The sequence below is a fragment of the Porites lutea genome, chromosome 2 (assembly GCF_958299795.1).
Source record: "Porites lutea chromosome 2, jaPorLute2.1, whole genome shotgun sequence".
NCBI classification, from domain to species: domain Eukaryota; kingdom Metazoa; phylum Cnidaria; class Anthozoa; order Scleractinia; family Poritidae; genus Porites; species Porites lutea.
This window is the reverse complement of record NC_133202.1, coordinates 22,202,558-22,226,641: the sequence shown is the minus strand read 5'-3', so window position 1 is coordinate 22,226,641 and position 24,084 is coordinate 22,202,558. Positions and strand designations below refer to the sequence as shown.

Sequence of the window (24,084 nt, the reverse complement as noted above, 5' to 3'; positions counted from 1 at the left end):
AACGTATTCAGAAGAGTACTTAATTGCACACATTCTAAGTGGTGATTTACTCAGTTTGAACGAAAGTGTAATATTTTGGAGATTTTTCATTATTTTCAATATTTTGAACGTTTTCGTTCAATGAAAAAATGGCAAATTTCAAAGCCCAAAATCGTCGACTGGTACCTCGATTTCAGTAACGAGTCTCATACCACGTTATAGAGCGTTATCTCTTCTTTCAAAATCTGTTTTCAAAACTACGCGCAACTTAAAAGAAAATTTTTGAGGCCAAAAAATACAAGTAGTACTTTTCTGAAATTTGAGCTTTCCAGACGCGGCGGGCCGATGCTAAAAACTCAGAAAAATGCAATAAGAAATCAGTTTGAGCAACAGTGATCTAACGTTATCAGCTATCAGAAACCAACACGTCTTTATCGAGCGGTCTGATAAAATTTAAAGCCTTTTTCCAACAAGAAAAGCAGAGCTTAGCCATCTTCTGCTACCAAACGCACCAGTGACGTAAGGTTGTCAAAGGGCAAAGCACAATAATAAACTTCAAAAAGCACAACGTTTCTGCGTCCAGGAATTAGACTTTAGCGGACAGAACAATGCCTACGAGTGTATGTTTCATACCTTAGCATGGGTTTCCTAGATACTGGAAATAAAAAAACATCAAGGACAGCATCGGCACGAGCATCTTTGGCTCCCGGGCTTTGGCTGCCCTCAAACGACGGAGATTGCGTTACTTTTCACAGATTGACCGCTTACCACCTGTTTTTGGGCTCGCATTTCGACGGAAAGCTTGCCTCGAGAGGCGCGCGGCACGGATCTGAACTCTTCTTCACGAGACATTGAGCTGAATTTATCGGAAATATGCCACCAACACCAACAACATGAGCTTTTTTCGGGTATTTGCCGTTTTTTATGCGAAAAGTTCCGGTAAGCAGATTCTTGCAAAAACCATTTGGCTTAAAAAATGTGTTTAAAAGCCCACCCTGGATTTGAAGCAAAAAGTATTTCCTCGAAATAAGCTAAAAATACCCAATTCACGCGGTGAAAAAATGGATGATTATGGAAGGATTATCGAATTCTTGCCTAACCTGAGGGATTTCCCGTGATGTAGGATTAGGGCTAGGAAAAAAGCCCATAACCTGCTCCTGTCGTTGTGAATTTCCTCAAGATCAAAAATTTCAGTAAGAACCGAAAACAACAGCTTTAAAGGAGGTGCACACACCTTGAACTAGCCAGGGAAAAGGGGCTTCTGATTGAGCTAAACTGTCATTGATGCACGGTGCAATTAGGTAGACCTGTCACTATCCCCCACGCAACCACATGGGGAGTACTTTGAAGCGGTCCTGTCGGGGACTTTCGGGGGTAGGGGGCTGGGCAAATCAAAAATAACTTCTCTTTGTTTTTGTGAGGTACATCATTTCTCGCACGGTTGACAAGGTGACGGCGGACTCCGTACCTTTGGAAAGGCCCTTTTGAAACATGTCCTGGCAACATGCAGGGCATCACGAAATTAACGTCAACACCTTGAATCAACTCCATGAACAAAGAGAGGCGATAAGTCCCATCTTAAAAGATGCTTGATGTCTAGACGTGAATGGTCTGTCCACAGTCATTTTTCATTTTGTATTTCGGGACCCTTTGACAGCGTACGAGTGAACCGGAGCGCAGTAACGAGCCCTAACCCCACCCCATTGCCCTTGCGGTCAATAAATCATCGCGTTTTTCATTTTTTTTATGCGCGTTCGAGAACCTCCAAAGGGAATATTGAGGGTCTTTGTACAGTTTCAGTTTATTTTCCCGACAAAAAAGAACAAAACAAAACAGAAGACAAGTATACAGAAACACGCAGAAGCAATGTGGTGAGGAAGCCCAAAAAGAAACCATAAGGCTTAAGTCATCCCCTTTTCGTTCGCTTAGCGTCGAATAGATTTCCTGGTTCTGGGTGGGTCGGTCGGTAGGGTGAAAAAAAAAATCACAAGAAATCTGAGAACGGGAGGCCTGAAACACCAGCATCATTGCCGTGGAGACTGAAAACAACAAGACATGGTCACCAAATCGACACAAACTCAATATGGCGGAAAATTTGATGGTTAGTTTTCATAAAAAAAGGCCCAAAAAGGGTAAAAAGCAAAGAGGATACACCACCGAACGTTTTATGCCTCGAAATGATGTTATAATGCTAATTTTTTAGATTAAAAGAATTAATGTAAGTCTAAAAAAAATAAACCTTGTCGTTTCTTTTTCTTGCTTTTTTAAAAAATGCAAAAAAACTGGGTCTTTTGGACGACACTAAACGAAGAAAAAATTAATATAGGAATTAAGCTCCCCTAAAGTATAAAAGTATAAGTTTACAAGGACAGGATCGAACGTATACTGAGTAACTAAATGATAAAAATTTGATCAAAATTAAATGAAAGGCTAAGAGCCTAAGCGCTGTCTGATAACGAAACGGTAAACAAGAAGTGCTGCCTCTCATTTAAGGTGGCTGAACACAGTTTAGGCAGTTTGTGAGTATGTCATTTGTCAAATCAAGGCAAGAAAAAGCTCACAAGCTCACAAGCTGAAACTTGACAATTGAAAAATATACTGATGAAAGATTTTGATTGACAGGTAAAATTTGACGTTTTCGCAGTTTACATGGTAACATGAACGACTGAATACAACTTTAAATTTTCACTTTTGCTCAGTTTACATAAAATTCGCCCATTAGATTTTCCTATAAACTTACACACAGCTTATTATAATTAATCATTACCATTTGAAACTTATTTGACCAAATTTTAACAGACGGGTTTTTAGATAATCAATGATATAATGGTACTGTAATTATTAAATGCGTCACAAAATTCGTCTGTCAAATTCCATTTTAAAGTTCTTATTATTTAAAATACGATAAAAGTAAAAATTCTGCCAAGTATCACAAAATTTTAATGAGTAAATTTTGTGAAATCGTCTTCTGTGTACCATTGCTTTTTCGCCGCCATGTTTGTTTGTCTAATTTAAAACACCCGCCGTCACGCGAGTTGCCGCTGACCGCTCGCAAAACTGTGTTCAGCCCCCTTAAAAGAGACGTGAAGTACTGGTTGGACCACATCCTGAACTCCCGCGAAAACCGCAAGAGAGGAACGCTCAGGGCTAAGGAGACTAAACAGGAGCGTAGCTACTTGTGCGCACGGTTTGTACGTGCGTACCCGAAAACGTTGAGGAAAAAAAATAGAATGAAATAAACATAACTAAAAAAAATCGGTTTCCAGAGAAGCGACGACATTAATTGGAGAACCGAATCTTGGATGATTTATTTATATAGAAAGCTTGATGATGTAAAGCGTGAAGGCTTTGTTTTCTCCACGACCTGTCTTCGGAGTAGACGAAGTAGGGCTCAATTACGTCAATGTGTGGTGCTTTTGTCGGTCAAAAATAATGTGACAAAAAGGGGTAAAAAGAGTCATTTGTAAACTAAAGTCGGAGGTACTACAAGCTTGATTTTTAATAGCTGAATTAATGATAAACGGTTGACGTCAATGAACATAACAAGCCGACAGAATTAAAGAATTTTAGAGGTTGTGTCATTTCATAAACAGCAAAAATGCTTTTGCTTACAACCGTTAACCCCATCTTTAATAAAGGCACCTTAAAAAAATGTTGAGATTTGGGGTGGGGGGGGAAGAAGATGTACAAAAAGTTGGGCGTACCTCCGGAAAAAATTCTGACTACGCACCTGCTAAAGCCTAAAACTGAACAACAGGAGTCTTGACGAAACGTCCTCAGTTATCACCTGTCCGGGGTCGTACTTTCAAGGAAACGCTGATCAAGAATCACTCATGACGGAATGAAAACTCCTCGTAGCTTCCAGCGAAAAAAGGAGTGACAACAGTGGTAAGCGGTCGTTCTGTGAAATGTAACGCAATCTTTGCCGTTTACGATCTTTCGGCGCTTGGATTTGAAACGTTGTTGTTTGGTATGTTCTCCCGTGTGGATACTTGATATTTCCAATATATGGAAACACCATGCTAAGGTACGAACAACAGACATTCACAACATTGTTTTGTACGCTAAAATCTGATTTCATGGACGTAAAACGTTTTGAATTTTAAGACTTTTTAATATTAGTGCTTTGCCCTCCCTTTGACAACTTCACGTGACTGGTGCACTTGGCAGGAGTTGAGAGCTTAAATCTGCCTTTCTTGATAGCAAACGGCATTAATTTATATCAGATCGCTGTGTAAACACGTCTTGGTTTGTGAAAGCTGATAACATGAAACCACTATTGCCCAAACTGATTTCTTACTGTATTTTTTCAAGTTTTTAGCATCGTACGGCCGCGTCTGGAAAGCTCAAATTTCAGAAAAGTACTACTTGTATTTTTTTGGCCTCGAAAATTGTCTTTTAAGTTGCCCGTAGTTTTGAAAACAGATTTTGAAAGAAGAGATAACGCTCTATAACGTGGTATAAGACTCGTTACTGAAATCGAGGTACCAGTCGACGATTTTGGGCTTTGAAATTTGCCATTTTTTCATTGAACGAAAACGTTCAAAATATTGAAAATAATGAAAAATCTCCAAAATATTACACTTTCGTTCAAACTGAGTAAATCACCACTTAGAATGTGTGCAATTAAGTACTCTTCTGAATACATTATTTGTTGTCCACATTACAATGGATTTGAATTTTAAAACGATTTTTTTGTGACACATGGTCTCGGGCCTGGAAAACCCGGTCCGAGAGCTGCGAAACCAATAACCCCCCCGTACGTGGAAAATAATTATCGGATCGAAGTAAAAATTACATTTATGTTAATAGCTTACCTAGTGCTACTTTGTGAATTTTTTTGAGAATTTCGATTTTTCACTTTTGTAGACCTCTGGTCGATATTTACTGACATCCGCTCTTAAAGCAGCACGGCACGGCGAAAAAAACATGACACATGGCTCAGTTAACATTTTCTTTAAACGTTTATTGAAAATTTTGCTTTAATTTCTGCATTTTGGAACAAATTATAGCCACCGTATTGTTCATATATATTTCTTCTATAAATTACAAAAGATCGTTGCTCAGATTTCAATCAACAACGACCCCACTAACAGAGGGTGGTCTGCCTGTGGTGAAACGTGCAGTAAATAGACGGTCTACGGTCTACGCTACATGAAAACGCACTCTTTTTCCACAAGATAAAAAATATTCAGTTTTAAGACTTTCCTCTTGGTATTTTTCTAACTTAAAGGAATAAAATCCTTTGCAAGTGGTCTAAACTATTTGAAAAAGTCAAATTTATCAGTCCTTTGGCCCACTCCAGAAAATACCATAACAAAGCATAATGCTCTTTGTTTGTCACCCCAAATTTTGCATAAGCATTGTTTTCAGTTTCTCTTGGGGCAATTTTAACTCCCAAGAGAAACTTAAGACAATGTTTATGCAAAATTTTGGAGTGACAAACAAAGAGCATTATGGTATGTTATGGTATTTCTGGAGTGGTCAATTAAGAAAAAGGAAAATATTTTTCAATCCATTACAAGTGATGAGATACCTATATGATAAGATTCAGAACCATTTAACTGCAGAGCACACTGATAAGTGTTATCCAAGTTGAGATTATTGTTGTTGAGTATACTGTATTTATTCAGGTAAGTAACCAACCTTGAATAATTTTTCATGCACCTTAAATAATTATAGGTATGAAAGGGAAGAAGAGCTAAGACTCAAACAAGCGCCCAGCCCCACCCCTTCCCTAAAATTGACCTTATTGACAATAAGATTGAAATTGACTTCACTAAATACAGTCAAACCCCGCTTTACAGACACCTCGTTATTACGAACAGTTGCTTTTTCCCTGGAGAAATAAAGCCTGTACATTTTCTCTAAATTATGAATTTTTCAATAATTCTCATAATGGTCATTGCGTCTGCCAATGTCGAACTAATAAAATTGAGAACAAAACTTTTTTTAGTTTGATAGCGTCGTTTAGAGATCTTGAATCGCCTTTTTTTTATTTAAAACTTCATGTTCTCGCTGTTTCTCTCCTCATTTTTACTTAGTTAGTCAAGTGCATACTTAGTTTTCGCATTAGTTCGCTGATAATCACCAGTCCTAATATTTTCTCTAGAAAATTACAACGGACAGGAAGCACTCTTTTTTTCATTCAATACCTTTTGACAAAATGAGCACACAATATTTTTATTTGTTGGTTGGAGAAAATCGACATTGTTCTATAAAACATCTGACATCCAGAATATTTCATGAGTTATGCTAAACGCAAGCATTTAGCCCAGGGCTTCAATTATTTTGTAGGTGATCATTATCGCATCCGGCTTTTTACCTATATTTGCGCCGCTAAACTGTGTCAAACCAAACAAAGGCATTGCTATGACAAATCAATTAACGTTTCTTTGTATTGCTTCGCTAGTTTACTTGCCTTGTTTACGTTAGCACGTATTGCGTGCCTATTGCGCTTTTGAGTCAACAAGCCGTTTCTATTATCCTATTTGCGCCACGCCCAAATAAAAAGCAAGGCATTAAGAGGCAGTCTCCCTAAGAGCGTTCCACTCGATTTCGGACTTGGCAAAACTTTTGCCTTATATTTTTATCATCAATACTACTATCCATCCTAATAACGAAATTGCAGTTAGAATGAGGAAATTGTCTATTTTACTGTCATTCCTGGGATTTCGTTGCTCGACGACCGTTAGCGGCTAAAATATGCAAATTTAAGATGCTGTTTCACAGGTTTTTTAACGATCGTTTAAAAGTACCTAGCGTCGTCAAACCCTTGACTATTTAAACTCATTTAGAAGCATATTGCTTCTTCTTACTGTTCGAGTACCATTTAGGCATTATCTTTCTGCCTGAATCAGCAAAACCTGGTCGTGATCTTTATTTCAGTAATTGAATGAAGAAAGCAAAATCAGGGGCGGATCCAGGCCTAGGATTTTTTTTAGGAGGGGGTGTAACTAATCGTTGTATATACAATCAGTTCTCTGTAGCGTTTATTCTTCACTCCATTAAAGCATATTTCTTCACATGTTCATATTTTAGAATTCTGTACTCTGTTCTACACTTAAAGGATTCATCGACATCAATTCGCGTAAAAATTCGATGATCTAAACTCAATCCACACACTTGATCAGCTCCACGACTCCGAACGACTACACAGTTCTAAGACTCTTGTGCAAAAGCTCAGTTTTCAGATCACGTGACGAGTTTTCCCGCCACAATGACGCAATAATTTCTAACTCACTCCCCGCCTTGATTGACTCAGGTCAATCAACAACGAAACGAATAAAATAACAAATGAAAGAAAAAGAGTTTGCTGTTCTTTGACTTAATGTTAATGTTCACTAACATGTTCCTGTTCGGCATTTCCCACGAAGGTAATAGGGAAATCAGTGGTTCTGTTCTGACGCTTTTCACGCACTTGTGATTCGACTTCTACAGGGTAAAGCCTATTTAGGGGTCTGGTCATTTCCACGACTCGATCTCCACTACGCACTCTTACAACAGCTCCTCTGTGGTAACCATCTCGTCCTGTAATGAGAGATTTGACGACTCCCATACTCCAAAGTTGTCTCGGCGCTTTGTCCTTGTAGACGCAAACAACATCTCCGACCTTAATTGTTGGCTTCCTGTTACTCGAATTGCAGTTGTGATGAACACGTAATTCTGTTAAGTATTCCTTCTGCCAACGTCTCCAAAAATGTGAAAGTACAGCATTCAAGTACTTCTCACGTCTTGAAAGATCTCGCACAGTGTGATCTCCCCCACTTGGTTGTTTAGCGCTTCCGTGTGAACTCAACAAGCGACGACCAATAACAAGCTGCGATGGTGTAAGAGGATCTCGCATTTCATCACTCACATAAGTTAGAGGTCTTGAATTGAGGATTCCTTCGGTCTCGACAATGATCGTAAGCAGTTCTTCATAAGTGACTCGAGCTGTTCCTAAACTCTTTTTCAGACAGCGTTTTGTTGATTTAACGAGACGTTTAAAGAATCCACCCCACCAGGGTGCTAATGCCACGTTATATTTCCAGGATATGCTATACTCTGCTAACAACCTTTTGAGCTCTTCACTCTTGAAAGCGGAACCATTGTCCGATACAACAAGCCTTGGTACACCTCGTCGAGCAAGGAACCGTTTGAAGCTTCTCACAAACGCTTGAGTTGACATATTTGGAACAAGGTCTAGATGAACTGCGCGACTAGATGCACACGTATATAACACAATGTATGCCTTGTTCATAACACTACTCTTGTTGTACACATCCTTGACATAAATGGGACCCGCAAAGTCTACTCCTATACTTGAAAATGCGAAGTCGTCAGACGATGTGAATTCAGGTAGTTGAGGGCTAGGAGGCACTCCATAGGGGCGACCTTCAAGTTTCTTGCATACTACACACTTGCTTAATATCTTCTTAACTGTCTGTCTCCCTTTAACGACCCAGTATTTTGAACGCAGTTGAACCAGTGTCTCTGCTACTCCATTGTGCATGACTTGTTCATGGCACTTGAGGATCACCAATCTCGTAAAGTAATGTCCTCTAGGCAGAAGCACAGGAAATTTGGTATCATAGGGTAACGACGACAGACCTATTCTTCCTTGACATCTGACTACACCTTCACTGTCCTGATAAAGTCCCAGAGTCGACTTCATTTACTGGTACTTGTCACTGTTCAGGATACCCTTTTGAACGTGTTTAATCCACTTCTTCTCAGCTTGCTTATAAACTTGCAAGGATTCTTCTTCATCACTTGATCCGTCCCTTCTTCTTTTCAAATTCTTAACAAATAGCAACACAAGTGAAGTAACTCTTATGAGCTTCGTAAGGCAACTGTAGGATTCAGGATTGATGATACTCTCCAGATTTGCTTCTTGTTTTTCGTTACACGTGTTCAATAAGCTGGAGACTGTAGGTTTGGCTGATTTCAGTTCGCACAACTCTTCCTTGGCTTGTACATTTACAGGCTGGACTGGCCAGTAGGCGCTGTTCTTAGACAGGAATTCTGGACCATGTAACCACAAACTACTTTCTTTGAGTGCAGTGGCCTTAATTCCTCTTGATGCAATGTCAGCCGGGTTTTCTGACGTAGGACAGTACCTCCATTGCTCAGGCGGTGCATTTCGTCTGATTTCGCTCACGCGATTCTCCACAAATTGCTTGTATTCCTTATCAGTGTTCCTAATCCACCACAAAGAAATCATAGAATCCGTCCAATTGACTACGTCATCAACTCTCACAACGTTTTCTAAAGCTTGACTCACACTCTTCACCAATCTTGACGCAGTAAGGTTAGACAACAGTTCTAGACGCGGTATGGTTTGCTTATCCAACGGGGCTACTCGGGTTTTTGACGCCACAATCTCACATTCTACTCTTGACTCATATTCTACTCTCATGTAAACAACGGCTCCGTACGCTTTTTCCGACGCATCTGCAAAACAATGAAGTTGGAGCGATTTAACTTCATTCCCACCGAGACCTTCAGCATAACACCTTTTAAAACTCACTCTTCCAGCTAGTCTTAGGTCTGACAAAGTTGACAACCACTCTTGGTTGAGTTCGGTATCCACTAACTCGTCCCAGTCCCTTTGTGCCTTGCACAGTTTTTGAAACATAATCTTCAAGGGTAGAATAACTGGAGATATTAACCCCAAGGGATCAAAGAATCTCGTAGCAGTACTGAGAATCAGTCTCCTAGTAGCTGGCTGAACGTCCACACCCTCCAATATCTTAGTCAAGTCATAGATCAGTTCATCTTGGTTAGGGTTCCAAAGCATTCCCAAGACCTTCTGCTCTTTCTCAGTACCTCGCTTAAAAACTGACTTTGAGAAGCTCTCATCTTCCTCTTGAACACATTCTTTACTGTTTATGGCAAAGTCGCCAACGAAGGCTGAATCTTGTTTCAGGGATTACAAAAGACTTGCTGAGTTGCTGTTCCATTTCCTCATATTGAACCCTCCTGATTTGAGACAGAGTTTTATCTCCTTTGACAAAGAAAAGGCATTGTTCACATCCTTGGCCCCAGAAACGAGGTCATCTACATACAAGGACTTCAAAAGCTCAAGTGCAAGAGCATTGTTATTCAGCATACATGTATTAACATGGTGTCTAATAGTAGCATTGAGAATGAAGGGGCTAGCAGTCACTCCAAATACAACTCTTGTAAAGCGAAGTAACTTAATCTCAGGTGATTCCTTATCGACATCATCTACCCACAGAAAGCGTAAAAAGTCTCTGTGTTCTGGATCAATCTCAATATTCAAAAATGCTTTCTCAATATCAGCAGTTACAGCAACTTCATGAACTCTAAATCTCAGCAAAATGTCCAGTAGAAGAGGATTTAATGAAGGTCCGACATGCAGACAGTCATTTAAGCTTGGTCCAAACACCTTGGATGAGGCATCATATACAACTCTCACCTTTGTTGTATCTCTGTCAAGTCTCACAACTCCCCTGTGTGGGATATAGTGTACATTTCCAGGTTCTAGGACTTGATCTTGCAGCGCTTCCTCAACTACTCCACTTTCTAATTGCTCCTTAATCACTTGATCATATTGTTCCAGTATTTCTGGTTGGGTCTTAAGCTTCTTAATCACAGTTGCCAACCTTCGTGATGCATTTGTATAATTATCTGACAGCATAGGGTGATTATCCTTGTCTGGTAGCTTGACTTGGTACCTTTCACCAGTGAATCTTATCTCATTTGAAAACTTGTCATGAACTGAAGTTTCAGTGTCCCTTATGCCTAAGGTTTCCAAGTCCCAAAATTTCTGCAAATCATCTTGCACATGGCTGATGTCAGCTGACTCAATTTTCAAAACATGTGTAGCACTTAGGTTAACTGTGCATGACTCTGTCAATGCTGGAACTGCAGCTGGTCCTGACAGTACCCATCCCAACTTGGTCTCAAGAGCTACGGGTCCAGAAGGATCTCCCTTGATTATTCCTCCAGTAAAGAAAGACCAGTAGTGATCTGCTCCTATTAGTAAATCAACACTAACTGTTCCATTAACAGCTCCACATGCAAGCTGTAGCCCTTGAAGGTATGGATAGCATTCTACTGCACTTTGAATTTCTTGGTTCGATACTGGACTGCATATTACTGGTACAACGTAAGCAGTGACGTACACACTCATTGCATCTATTGTTCTGATGCACAATTGCACAATGTCACATTCCTTTACAGATGCTGAATTGTCACCAAATGTTTTGATTAGCAAGGTTTCCTTACCAACAGTAGGTAATTTTAACTGCTCACGTGTCTTGCAGGTTATATAAGATCTCTGGCTACAAGAGTCAAAAATGACTTGAGTATACATTCCAGTTTCTTGATTATCTGCTCTAGAAACAAAGGCTTGGGCAGTCTGCAACAGTATAGAGTTATTATTGCTGCCAACATGCATTGTTGATGTTCCAACATCTCTGGATCTCTCCTGGGAAGTTTCAGATCTACTAAGTGATGCTAATTCAGCTCCTGAACTACTAGGTTGGACAGGCTTCTTAGGGTTTTCACAGATAGTCACATGATGTCTAGCTCCACAATTAAAACATTTGGCCTTTGACTGACAACCTGGTGTAATATGCCCTGCTTTCAAGCAAACAAAACACCTGCCACTTCGTCTCAGTATAGTTCTTCTAGCCTTTGGTTCAGTAATGGTACTACAGGTGATGGACTTGTGATTTTTCTTGCAAAAGACACATTGCAGAGTACACTCTTCACTGCCCGCATAAAGTGCAGATGAGGAAAGGGGCTGTTTGAATCTTCCCTTATGCTGGTCAAATCTAGGGTTAGAATTGGTTAGACTACTTGTTTTCACTGCGTTACACCTTTCTCTTGCCTCCAACTCAGATTTCAGTGCATTTAACAGGACATCAAGGTCCCAAGTCTCTTTACTGCCAAACTTGGGACTGATGATTAATCTCAACTCAGAAGGAATTTTCTCCATTACAACTGGAACTAATAAATTTCCAAAGGACTCTGATTCGACGCCTAGTGCCTTCAAACTTCAAATGTTTATCTCAATCTTGTCATACAAAACACGGAGTTTCTTCGTTTCATGCACTGAACTGACTATTGGCAATTTCAGCAAAGCGTCCATGTGGTTAGAAGTCAACAGCTGTGGTTTACCAAATCTATCTCTAAGAATATCAGTGGCAGTTTCGTAATTATCTTCAGTGAGAGGCAACCCAGTAATTGCAGATTCGGCTGCGCCTGTCACACAACTCTTCAAATAGGTGAATTTTTGTTAACAGCAGATTCGAAAGTGTCCCGGAAACTCTGCCATTCCTCGTAGTTGCCTGAAAATGACTTTAGTTCTAATTTAGGTAGCTTCACTTTCGCGCCCTCATTGCTTTTGATATTGTTATTAATTTGACTGAAGCTTGGTGAAGTTCCCATGTGTGCGCTATTTTTAGCATCCTCTAAACTCAAGTCAATTCTAGCCAAAATACGGTAAACTTTTGCACAAAACTCACCACAATCCTCGACTTCTTTCTCAATGTCTCTCCCCTTACTTTTTTCCAGAATTGTTTCGTCCAGCTTTTGGATGGTTTCTAGCCTTTCATTGAGGGTGAATTTCAGTCCCATAAGTTTTTCCCTGGATGAATCTTTCACGTGATCGGCAGTTTGCTCGACTAAAATCCTCGTAGCACCTTCCATCGTTTTCTCCACAAAAGCTCTGTGGGCATTTCTAATTCTCTTTGCTTTTTCGTTGTCCATTGTTTTCTTCTTGTACTGTAATCCTGCTCTTGACGATTAATTGATTAAACTTGTTTCGCCGATCCGGCGACTGCGAAGGACCATGTAACTAATCGTTGTATATACAATCAGTTCTCTGTAGCTTTCATTCTTCACTCCATTAAAGCATATTTCTTCACATGTTCATATTTTAGAATTCTGTACTCTGTTCTACACTTAAAGGATTCATGGACATCAATTCGCGTAAAAATTCGATGATCTAAACTCAATCCACACACTTGATCAGCTCCACGACTCCGAACGACTACACAGTTCTAACACTCTTGTGCAAAAGCCCAGTTTTCAGAGCACGTGACGAGTTTTCCCGCCACAATGACGCAATAATTTCTAACAGGGGGTGCACTCGTCTCTTTATCTACTTCAACACCAATAAACCACATCGTTGTTCTTTTTTTTTCTGCAGAATACCAGTTGCATTAGAAAACCGCAGGTCATCTCGGGGGGGGGGGGGGGCTGCGCACCCCCATCACCCTCCCCCTAGATCCGCCCCTGACAATGCGCCAATAAATGCCTAAAAAACATCACAAAATTTTCAAATGTGGCACCTACGCCAGACATAAAAACATGTTTTAGTTAATAAAACTTGCGGCACGACGTGATTCAGAATTGAAGGATTCAACTTAAATTTGCATATTGATGCCGATTCGCATTTCGTGACACCGGCTGCTGTGATTATAAAAAAAATTCTTCATGATCCTACAAATGACAATTTTTCTGTTTTTTCGACTTTATCAACAAGAAAACGGATCGGAAATAGGTTAAGCAAATAGAAGGTAAAGTTTACCTACGACTCCCAGCAGTTGGCCTTCTTGGTAGTAGAGTGAGCTAGAGTTGGTTGGGAAAAATACGCAGAACTCCCTACCCCACCCCCTCCTCCCTTTTTCCTACTCCCATCTCTCTGAGGGCCGCCCCCACAATCCTAGTGCCTCGAAAAGGCTATTCGACATTAGTCGCGTTCTAAACGAACATTTTTGTTTTGCAAATACTGCATTAACGAGAACTATGCTTCTCCTCTCTAGTGACAGATGGAAGTATTTACATTTTACAGCGGGAAGGTCCTTCACATATTCATCTTTACACTGTATACACCTATTTCAATAAAGGTTGCTTTGCGAATTTTGCTTTGGTCTTTGAAAGCCATTGTTTGGTGGTCACTCAAGCAAAGCATTGCATTGTATTCTACGTTTCAATGACCAAATCTCAAAGCAACCTTTATTGAAATAGGTGTACACCTAATTGCAATAACGTTGCCTTAGAAAAATGACGAAAGGAAAAAGCCAAATAGGAATTAAAAAGGCTAATTAAGCCACATTTTCATGGTGGATACATTTGCACCGGTTGCATTTTCCCGCTGGAATTTTCAGTTTTATTGCCTTTCAGCTTTAAAACAAAAGCAAATTCCAACAGGCAAATACGACGTCCCTGTTTGGACGCCGGCAATGAATTCATTAGGCTTCTCACCCTAATTAATTCCTATTTGCCTTTTTCCCTTTTTTTCATTTTTCTATGACAACGTTTTTGCAATTGGGTGTATATGGGACGAGGATACACGGTAGTCCTTGAAGAAAATTAAGAAAATATGGACTGGAATTCAAATAAGTAAAATCAACAACTAGAATATGGTTACCCGCTATTCACGTCTACGCCACAAGAAGTATCGTACTTATAAATTCTTATCAAGTAAATTGTTATTTGCCCTTAAAACAGTGAAATCAGCTGTGAAAGGTACATTGTGTTAAGGGAAGGGGCAGTACGGTTAATAATAATAATAATAAGAAGAAGAAGATCGGAGGAACATTTACATAGCGCTTATCCAGTAAAAGATCTACAATGTAGGTGCTTAACAAAGGGAAAGAATTAGAATTAAAAGTTAATTAAAATACATGAATTTAAATAAAACACATATAAAATCAAATACATCTTCCTAATGACTAAAGTAAAAGTGATCTTAAAAAGGTAGGTTTTAAGTTTATGCTTAAAAAGACTTAGATTCTCGCATGAGCGTATGTCGTGAGGTAGTTTGTTCCAAAGTTCGGGGCCTGAGACAGAGAATGCTCTAGACCCATAGGTCTTAACACAGGTTGAAAAAAGGTGTTTCCGTTTCCGTTTTTGTAACGGTTACCTCACGGAAACCTGAATATCCGCAGACGGAATTGTAACTAACCGTTTCGGCAAACACCTGTATACGTCATGTTTCAGTTTCCGCGGAGACGCTTAAACGCATCCCTTATACTCGCGTTTCCGTCAGGTTTACTCTTGCGGGAACGCTAAATGCCGTCATGTTTCCGCAGCTCGTAAATTCAGAGGATACTCAATTATCCGTTGAGTTCCCGGAACAATGAATGCTGAAACTCAGTTTGATCGGTTTACTTTTTGCAGCCTTCATGTTCACCCAGATTCCACTTTCGGTGGATTATTCACTGGATTTCCTACATGTGTTAACTTTACTTAACCATCCAGTTTCGAATCCTATGTTCATTCTATCCGGTATATAAAAAAGTGGACGTTTGTGAGACAACCCAGGACCTATCCGTTTCATGCATCCACAATGACCCATTTTCGCTGACACACAAATCAAGAAGAGTCATATTTAGGTGCATTTTTGGTATTAAAGATTTTATTAAAATAATTCTCTCTCCATTTTCATATAATATATACATAAGTATATTAAATATTTTCACAATAAAAAAGAGACTCCTTACAATGTATTCCTATTTTCTACAGTTCTTATATCCAAAACTGTAACTTTTCCATTTCAATAGGCCACTTCCGAAGTTCCAAAAACCCTCACTTTCAAAATGAGGCTAGGTGCGCAACCTTTCTTGTGAAAATGAGTTTTATTTGCATGAGAATGAAAAATGATTTCCATATCAAAGGCTGAGCACCTATCCTCGTTTTGAAACAGAGGCCCGGGGGAACTCGGAAATGGCCTATTAAATAATCCTTTTAGAACTGACAAAATTCAAAATTTTTTCCTTGAAATGATTAAATTAACATAATAATTATACAGTCTATTAAACCTCTTCTTATGGACACTTCTATAATACGGACAGTTCGTTTGGTCCCAGAAATGCCAATAAATCATACATTCCCTACCTCTATAATACGGACATCTCTGTAAAGCGGACACTTGGTTCTGTCCCTTTGGTGTCCGTATTAAAGAGGTTTGACTGTATAATAATTAATTAACTAACATTATTGTAAGTAACGTGCATTTCCATTCCAAAATAACTCCAAGAAGTAGTTCACAGCAAAATTATTACATAATTTAATAAGAACAATATTACATATAAAAGTCTTACTTAGTAACATGTAAGACTGAATAAAATCTCATTAGGGAATCTAAACTGCTGCCTTAATTCTTATTAGCAAGTACCAGTACTTGGTGGATCATCCCCAGAAATTATTGTTAAAGCCTATACAAACTGCTGAGAGGCCATTATTGGGGAGTATCAGACTGATGCTACAAAGACGACAGTGATGCAAACAAAACTAGCCATAGGCTTTATATACAAATGTATAAGCCAACATCTCTACCCCACGTATCTCACTTTTTGTCGCCACTCTGCTGTAACTGCATGGCTACAACTTGGACCTGGCTGTGGCATACAAAGTAGTCTACGAGAATTTGCCTACATTTGAGTATGAATAATAATGACAAACTGTGCACTTTTAACAAGTGACTCACTTTCACAATGCATCTATCTTACATTCCCTGTTTTATAGTTTTAGGATAATCCATTGACTGTCCTGGAATTTGAGCAATTTTAATGAACACAGTCGAGTAAAGATTGTTTTTAAGAATAAAACTCTTATCACCTTTCCAATAAGATTGTGCAATTTCGTTAAAGCTGATCATCACAGGGTCATCCTGACTAAAGAAGGCACAATAATACAGGGCTTCTCGCTCATTTGGTTTCGTTGTTAGTAAAAGGCAGGGAAGACTGAATTACTGCCCATTGAACTAGAAGTGTCAAATACTTTCTTGATTAAGAGAAAAACAATATGATAAGTTTTAAACCAGTGAAAAATAGGGGAAAAGTAGAATTTTATACTCATATAGAAGCGACTATGCCGTCACATTTTGTGCTTCAGCTAAAGGTCATTTTCTGGACATCATGTGCACGGCATCATTTTTGGACCTTTTACTCCCAGTTGCCATAGTAGCGATCACTGTAGCAATTTGTTACTTTGGTATTATTGGCATCCTGCCCATGAGGGGCAGTTATTTGGTACTGGTCTGTCTGACAAGTATTATTTTATCAACCTCTCTGGTTATTTTCCCGGCTGTTCTTTTTTTTGCCTCTTTAACATGCGAGCCTCACAAAAGGCGTCAAGAACAGCATTGGTGTTTCTTAACTTTGACCTCTCTAAGCATAGTGGCCTGATGTACCTAGGTGGTGGATCACTGGCCCCCTCTTCATTGTCTTCACTCTCCTCCAAAGACATAAATTGGATAGCATTGTCTAGGTCTAATAAAGCCTTTATTTTAGCTTTGTCATCCGGAGAAGGTTGTGCCTTGTCCAACACGTCTGTGCGATTCGTCAATTTCTGAACACCAAAAAAACTTATTTAGTCACAGTGTCATGACTACTGTGACTACTGTGATAAACATTTGATTAACATTTACTTTGTTCTTCAGCAACAGTTTAGTCTGGCAAAATAGTCACCCTGACTATTTTGAATCTTTAGATTTGGTTCTTGCTTTCTACTCTGAGCAATTTACACTACAATCAAACCTCGCATATAAATGGCAAGGACACTGTTAACATTAAAAATGTCAAAGGAGGTAGGGTGTGGCACTTGTGCATTCTATAACAATCATAAATTATGTATGCATAAGACAAACATGCAGAACATGTATTGTGTTCTTAAAAAATGAAAGAGCCCTGTGCCCTTAACCTGAAAGATCCAGGTGCACAGGATGAATGTGTTTGAACAAACTAAGACTTCTTTGTCACCCAAGAGCAACAGTAATGCAACAGGGGCCACCAGGCACTGCCAAAGCACAGCTCTGTTACAGGGCAGGCTAAATAAATCACTAAGTGGATGACTTAACCTACACAGTAGAAATATTTGAACTGCAAGTATTAACAAAATAATGTACATGTATTTTACCTACCTTTTTAGCTCTCAAATTGGCATCTTGACCGAACTCTGTGTTCTTCAAGTTTTCTATTTTGCCGCCTTACCACGTCTACACGGGTACTTCTCTGAAGACAAATGGCCCCTAGCAAAAAAAAAAAAAATGACAATTGGCCCCTAGTAAAAGGAAAGCATGCTAAATGTGCAGGTCTGTAGAAAAGGAATTAAGAGTGCTTCTTGGTGTTGCTAAAAGTATTGTTGGTTTGCTCCTGTTTTTGGTGTGGGTATTATTTAGTGGCTTTTCAATCTTTTTGTATTTAATTATGTCATAAGGGGAATGCACCTGTTGGCAACACCAAGAAACTACAGTGGAACCCCATTAATATGGTCATCAATGGGCCAAAAAAGTTTTGCCGTATTAATGGGGTGGTTACAAGAAAATGTATGGTAGTTTTTGCCAGGCCGCCAAAAAAAGTGGCTATAATAACGAGGTGACTGTATTACCAAGGTGACCATAAGGCGGGGTTTCACTGTACCAAATTCAAGAAACTTAGAAAAGTGTACAACTTGCCTTTTTTCTCTGTTTTGGGCTATTTCTTTTACCCAAAATTTCTCCTCACTTCATTAACCAAAATACCCTCAATGTTTTTGTTCTCCCCATCATTATACCTCAAAGAAATAAAGACCCAAAAAAATGTCAAATATTTATATCAAAATAATAATACATGTATTACATGTACATTATTGTAACGGCCTAGTTCTGAAAAAACTAGAGAGCTTAAAATGAGGCAGTTTTCTGGTAGTGCATTACAAAGACAAATATTTAAAAAATGAAGGTTGCTTTTATCATCGAATAAAGCCGTTATCCAAGTGCTTGAGGCACAATACAAAATTAAAGTGTAACAATATAAAAACACTGTATAATCGTCTAGTTGATCTCCTTGTGGCATGTGCAAAAATTGAAAGTATCATTAACACAAGCACCATTTTGTCCAATCAAAGAAGGATAAATAGAATTGCAACTTCCCACTCAAAGATGGGCATCTTACATGTACATATGTACTTGAGTCAATGAAGGTTGCTTTGTCATCGAATAAAGCTTTTATCCTTGTGTTCGAAGCTTAACAACAAATTGACTTGTAAGGAAATATATTCTCGAATAATCTTCTTGTTTATTTCCTGGTGACTGTTGCAACATTTGAAATATCATTGTTACAACTACTACTTTGTCCACTCAAAGATGGGCATCTTACTTGACTCAATGAAAGTTGCTTTGTCATCAAATGAAGCTGTTACATATATCCTTGTGTTCGACGCTTAACGACAATTGAAGTGTAAGGAAATTATATTCCTGAATAATATTCTTGTTTATCTCCTGGTCACTGTTGCAACATTTGAAATATCATTGACATAAGCACTACAATTAATTTGTCCACTCGAAGATGGATAAATAGAATTGCGACTTCCCACTCAAAGATGGGCGTCTTACTTGTGTAAATGAAGGTTGCTTTGTCATCGAATAAAACTGTTATCCTTGTGTTCGAAGCTTAACAACAAATTGAAGTGTTGGGAAATTATATTCCTGACTAATGCTCTTGTTTATCTCCTGGTGACTGTTGCAACATTTGACATATCATTGACACAAGCACTACTTTGTCCACTCAAAGATGGATAAATAGAATTGCGACTTCCCACTCAAAGATGGGCGTCTTACTTGAGTCAATGAAGGCTGCTTTGTTATCGAATAAAGCTGTTACATATATCCTTGTGTTATGTGGCTAAATATCATTTAGGTAAAGTTAAACTCCAGCGAGCTGGCTAGCGGTCTTCTCCCACTTCAGTATGTGACCTACGGGGCGGCCTGCGGGGAATTGCAGGGCTCCTTGTGTACCCTTTTGCTAGTGTTGCTTTGCATTGTAGCTTTGCTTACTGATCGTAGCGGATCAATTTTTGCCTACTTGCGAATCATTGCGGATTCTTGCTGATCGTAGCGGATCAATGTTTGCCTACTTGCGAATCATTGCGGATTCTTGCCGTCTTCGCCGTTACACACCGTTTTTACTCGCAGCATGTCTCTACGTAACACAAACAACAGCCTTGCGGCCGGTTTCTGCCGCTGGATTCACGACTGCCCACTTTGACAACGGGTGCCTTCCCAGAAGTTCCTCCTTCTTCTGCGAACGATGTTCGGGAGCACATCGCATCTGACTAACGTTCCGGACGTGCCGTCCTTTGCCTTTTTGACCGCGCCTCCGTGGTCGCGGCCGCTAAATAAGCGCTCTCAGCCTAACAAACTACAGCTACAATGAGCGTTCCAGCAGCCTCAAGCGTGGCTGGGGGCGTTCCCACGACGTTCGTTTGCATTCTCAATTGCAAGGTAGGCCAAACTTTGTTGTCCCTTCTTTGTGTCAACTTTTTCGCCGCCGGTATCGCCCGTTGCTCCTTTCGCCCCGAGCGTCTAAAAAGCCAAAACGGCGTATGGACGATATTGGCGGTTGGCTGGAGGCCTTTTCAGTTTATTGTCTCGTGCTGACGTCATTTTTTCCCCACTGCTGGAAGGATCTCTTACTTTATTAGCTGTTGATCTTCGGACCTATGGCCAGTTCACCGGCCGGGTGTGGTTAGCGTACGATCGGGCCTCCAGCAAACGTGCAGCCGCAACAAATTTGAGAGTGGTAAGCTTTTAATGCCCAAGCGTTCTACCCCTTGCTTTTTAACTCAATTGCATTACGTCATTATTTAGATAAGAAATGCCTATCTCGCAATTACCCTCGCGAAACTCGATGTTTCAGTAGCGTCCCTCAAGTTAAGCCCTGTCGGGCGGGTTTAGGAACTGGTTGGGCGACCCACTGCCAACATCTTCGTGAAGGTCCTTGCTTTGCTCTTTCTCTTATTTTTCTGCTGTTTTACATATTGTATGGTATTATTTTAAAAGTGTATTAGAAAGCATATTTAGCATTATGTCGGCAGCCCTATATAAAAAAAAAACAACAACCACCACCACGACAGTAGAATTCGCATGCAAATTATTGTTCCTTGGCCGCAGTACAGAGCAGAAACTTTGATCTATCGGCGAGGAAACCAGGACACCAATAAACTTGGGTTGTCCACGGTGTGAATTGAATTGCAAACTAGATTTCAAAAAAAGAGACGAGGTTTCGACGGTAAAAAGCCAAACTGAACAAAACACTCTGGCGAACCATATCGCGCGACATACACAAACTCGTCTGCGAAGTGAGATGCACTGAAAAATGCTCTTGTAACTCGATTTTCACTCTTATTTTGAAGCTACTGGCCCAAATTGTTTCAATGTTTTCTGGAAAGTACTTCTGCAGTCAATATTTCTAGCCAGGATCACTTCTTGACGGCCAAAACGGGCGAAAAAATTCAGTCAGTTGGAGCGTAGTCGCCACATCGTTGCTAGGTAACCTTGGATACCAAACCAAAAGAAAGAAAGATTTATGACAGAAGCAAAATAAATTGCAGCGGTGCAGCCTGCTTACAATGACATCACGCTGCTGAGCTCAATTGGGACGCTGTCATGACTGTTGCTAGGCAAGTGCGGATACCAAACCAATAGAAAGAAAGAGTTATGACCAAAGCCAAATGACTCTGCTTACGATCCTCGAGTGTTCCGGGCGACGTCACATGACTAAATTATCAATTCTCTATTGCAAGGGCGCTTTATGTCTTGCTTCGCTCTGAATGACCTCGTGACGGCTGTCTCCCACTCCCCACACTGTGTGCACACAATGAGTACCGCGCTAGCAGTTTGCAAATGGCCAGGCCTAGCTCTCAATTTGAGAAGTGTGAGGGCCCTGCAACGGTGCTTGTAGTATTGGGAATTGAACTTGATTCTATCAATCAAGCTGCCTGCTTGCCAGCAGAAAAACTATCGGCCTTGCAGGGCCTGATAAGCTCGTGGCTTCCGCGTAGGTGGTGCAACAGACGCAAACTGGAGTCCCTCATTGGCCATTTACATTATGCTGCCAATGTGGTGTGGCCAGGCAGAGCCTTCCTAAATTGCATGATCGACCTTTTGTGCTGCTTCCACTAGAAGGATCACCCGATTTGCCTCAACAGGGAGTTTCATCTGGACTGGCTTTAGAAGCATCAGTTCTTGTCACAGTGGAATGGGGTTAGTTTTTGGCTCCTTCCAGGCTTGCTCCCTAAAGCTGATGTGGCAGTTCCTTTGGATGCAGCTGGATCACTGGGCTATGGAATGTTCTTAAAGGGCTTCTGGTTCGCTGGGTCCCGGGTTCCTTCTCAGCAGCAGCAATCTATCGCTTATAAGGAGCTGCTCCCAGCAGAAATTGCTTCCCACGTTTTTGGTGCCACCACTGGTGTCAAAAGCATGTACTCTTTCGCTCTGACCACGATGCTGTCGTCCACATCTCGAATGCTAGGAGCTCTAAAGTTCCCTGCCTAATGCGGATGCTTCGCATTTTGCTCCTCGCAGTGGTACGTCATAACTTCTCCCAACATGTGCAAGGCGTTACGAATCAGAGTGCTGAAGGAATCCAGGTAGCTGGCTCCAAATACTCAGCCTTGTCCAACTTCGATGCGGATTCCTCTTGTCCTGCTTACAGACTTGACTTCCCTGATTTAGAACAGCTGTTGAGGCCAATCCTCAACAAGAGAACAATTTTTGTTTTCCTAAGTCCGTTCCATTCCGTTTTTGTAATTTATTCTCCCAGCATGCTTAGTGAGCGCGTCTCAGTGTCGTCGTGTAGCGAGAAAGAAACCATGTGCTTTGTAACGCGCTAGTCGCCGGGAGTTTCTCATCGTATGGTGAGTCTTAGGAGCTCGTGTATTTCCAAATCCCGTTCCAACAGTGATTAAGTGTTTGTTTTGTAGGTTTTTACTCGCGAGGTGAAGCTTGTTAGCCAAAGATGAGACTCCAATTCCGATCCTGTTGTGTTGTTAAGAAAATATGCTGAGTGTGCAACTCTCGATTATTAAACTTATGTTCAAGAACCCTTGTGTTGTGAAGGCGCGTTTTTGTCCCCTGGACATCTTCGTAAAAACTATACGAGCATCTTGCCTGTGATGAGTGGACGTCCAAAGTCTTAACTGTGAAAATATTTGTGCGTGTGAATCGAAGTGACATCAAGGGTCATGACTCAACGAGGAATCCTACTCGAGCGTTTGGAAGTGTTGGACAGATCCCGAAGGGGATATTTGTCTAATATCACGAAACTGTGTCATCAACTGGATGAAAATCTCGGAGACTTCGGCAACGTCGTCAAGATACGAACCGTACAAACTAGCCTTAATTCCGCGTGGGAGCAGTATTGTGTTTGTGTTGAGAAATACGCTGATTTACTCGATACCAGCTGTGAAAGGTATCAAAGAGTCTTGAGCGACCGTGCGGTTCAGCAGTCTAGAATACAAGAATACAATGAGAGAATAGATCAGTTTATTGCCAGTGCCGCTGCCTTTTACAACAGCCAAGTGTTAGAAGAAGTGAAATCAATCAAGGAGTGTACCCCCCCGGAATCCGTGAAATCTAATGGTAGTCGGGTCTCAAAATCAAGTGTGTGTAGCTCCAGGGCCCAAAGGGCTAAAATCGACGCAGCCAAGGCCCTACTTATGCAGCAACAAGCTGAAGAAAGGAGTAAGAAGCTAGTAGAACTGGGGGTAAAAAAAGTCGAAATGGAAATAAAACGAACAGAATTAGAATTGCAACACCGATTAGAACTCACCAAATTGGAAGCAGAAAGGGAAGTTACAGCGGCAAGAAATCAAGTAGAACTAGCCAATTTAGAGGCTTCCCTTGCAGAACAGGAAATATCTGATCCAGTCACGGGCCTGGAGGGTATCAAATGGTCTCCAAATCTTGACCTAAAGGACTCAAGGTCTCAATCCTCAAGGGTGCCACCCGAAACACTACCATCTGCGATTAGTGGCAATAATGTACCAGTGACCAAGCCATCTCATACATCAACACCAGGATTAGTAAATGCCCAGACTTCCAATACACTCACTTCTGGAAACACCTATTTCAAAGTGCCAGGTATGAGTTTGAGAACTCCTACTGTTACGGATGAGGGTACACTTGAGACTGTTAAACCACGTATTCAAGACAACGGTCAGTCACAACCTGCTGACCCACCCACTGAAGAAACCCCATGTCTCACGAGCACCAACCGCTGTACAGCCACGCCCAGTGCTGCTGGTTCAATTATGAATGAAAGTCTTGTTGCTATCATGTCTTCAATGGAGAAAATGAGTGCCGCTTATGATCTACCACATGTA

The 24,084-nt window shown here is 40.4% G+C and overlaps 3 protein-coding genes across 3 annotated transcripts; all 3 read right to left on the bottom strand.

Moving 5' to 3' along the window:
• Window positions 1-7,312: 7,312 nt before the first annotated feature.
• Window positions 7,313-8,635, bottom strand: LOC140925830 (uncharacterized). Its single transcript, XM_073375684.1, has one exon. It carries the CDS (start codon window positions 8,633-8,635, stop codon window positions 7,313-7,315), a length of 1,323 nt encoding a protein of 440 aa, XP_073231785.1.
• Window positions 8,636-9,760, bottom strand: LOC140925827 (uncharacterized). The gene has a single exon (XM_073375683.1). It carries the CDS (start codon window positions 9,758-9,760, stop codon window positions 8,636-8,638), a length of 1,125 nt encoding a protein of 374 aa, XP_073231784.1.
• A 132-nt stretch (window positions 9,761-9,892) lies between these two features.
• On the bottom strand, window positions 9,893-11,929 carry LOC140925826 (uncharacterized). The gene has a single exon (XM_073375682.1). It carries the CDS (start codon window positions 11,927-11,929, stop codon window positions 9,893-9,895), a length of 2,037 nt encoding a protein of 678 aa, XP_073231783.1.
• Between the last annotated feature and the right edge of the window lie 12,155 nt (window positions 11,930-24,084).

Coding starts and splice junctions, on each gene's coding strand:
- LOC140925827 (XM_073375683.1), bottom strand. CDS start 9,760: ATGCTTTGGAACCCTAACCAAGATGAACTGATCTATGACTTGACTAAG.
- LOC140925826 (XM_073375682.1), bottom strand. CDS start 11,929: ATGGAGAAAATTCCTTCTGAGTTGAGATTAATCATCAGTCCCAAGTTT.
- LOC140925830 (XM_073375684.1), bottom strand. CDS start 8,635: ATGAAGTCGACTCTGGGACTTTATCAGGACAGTGAAGGTGTAGTCAGA.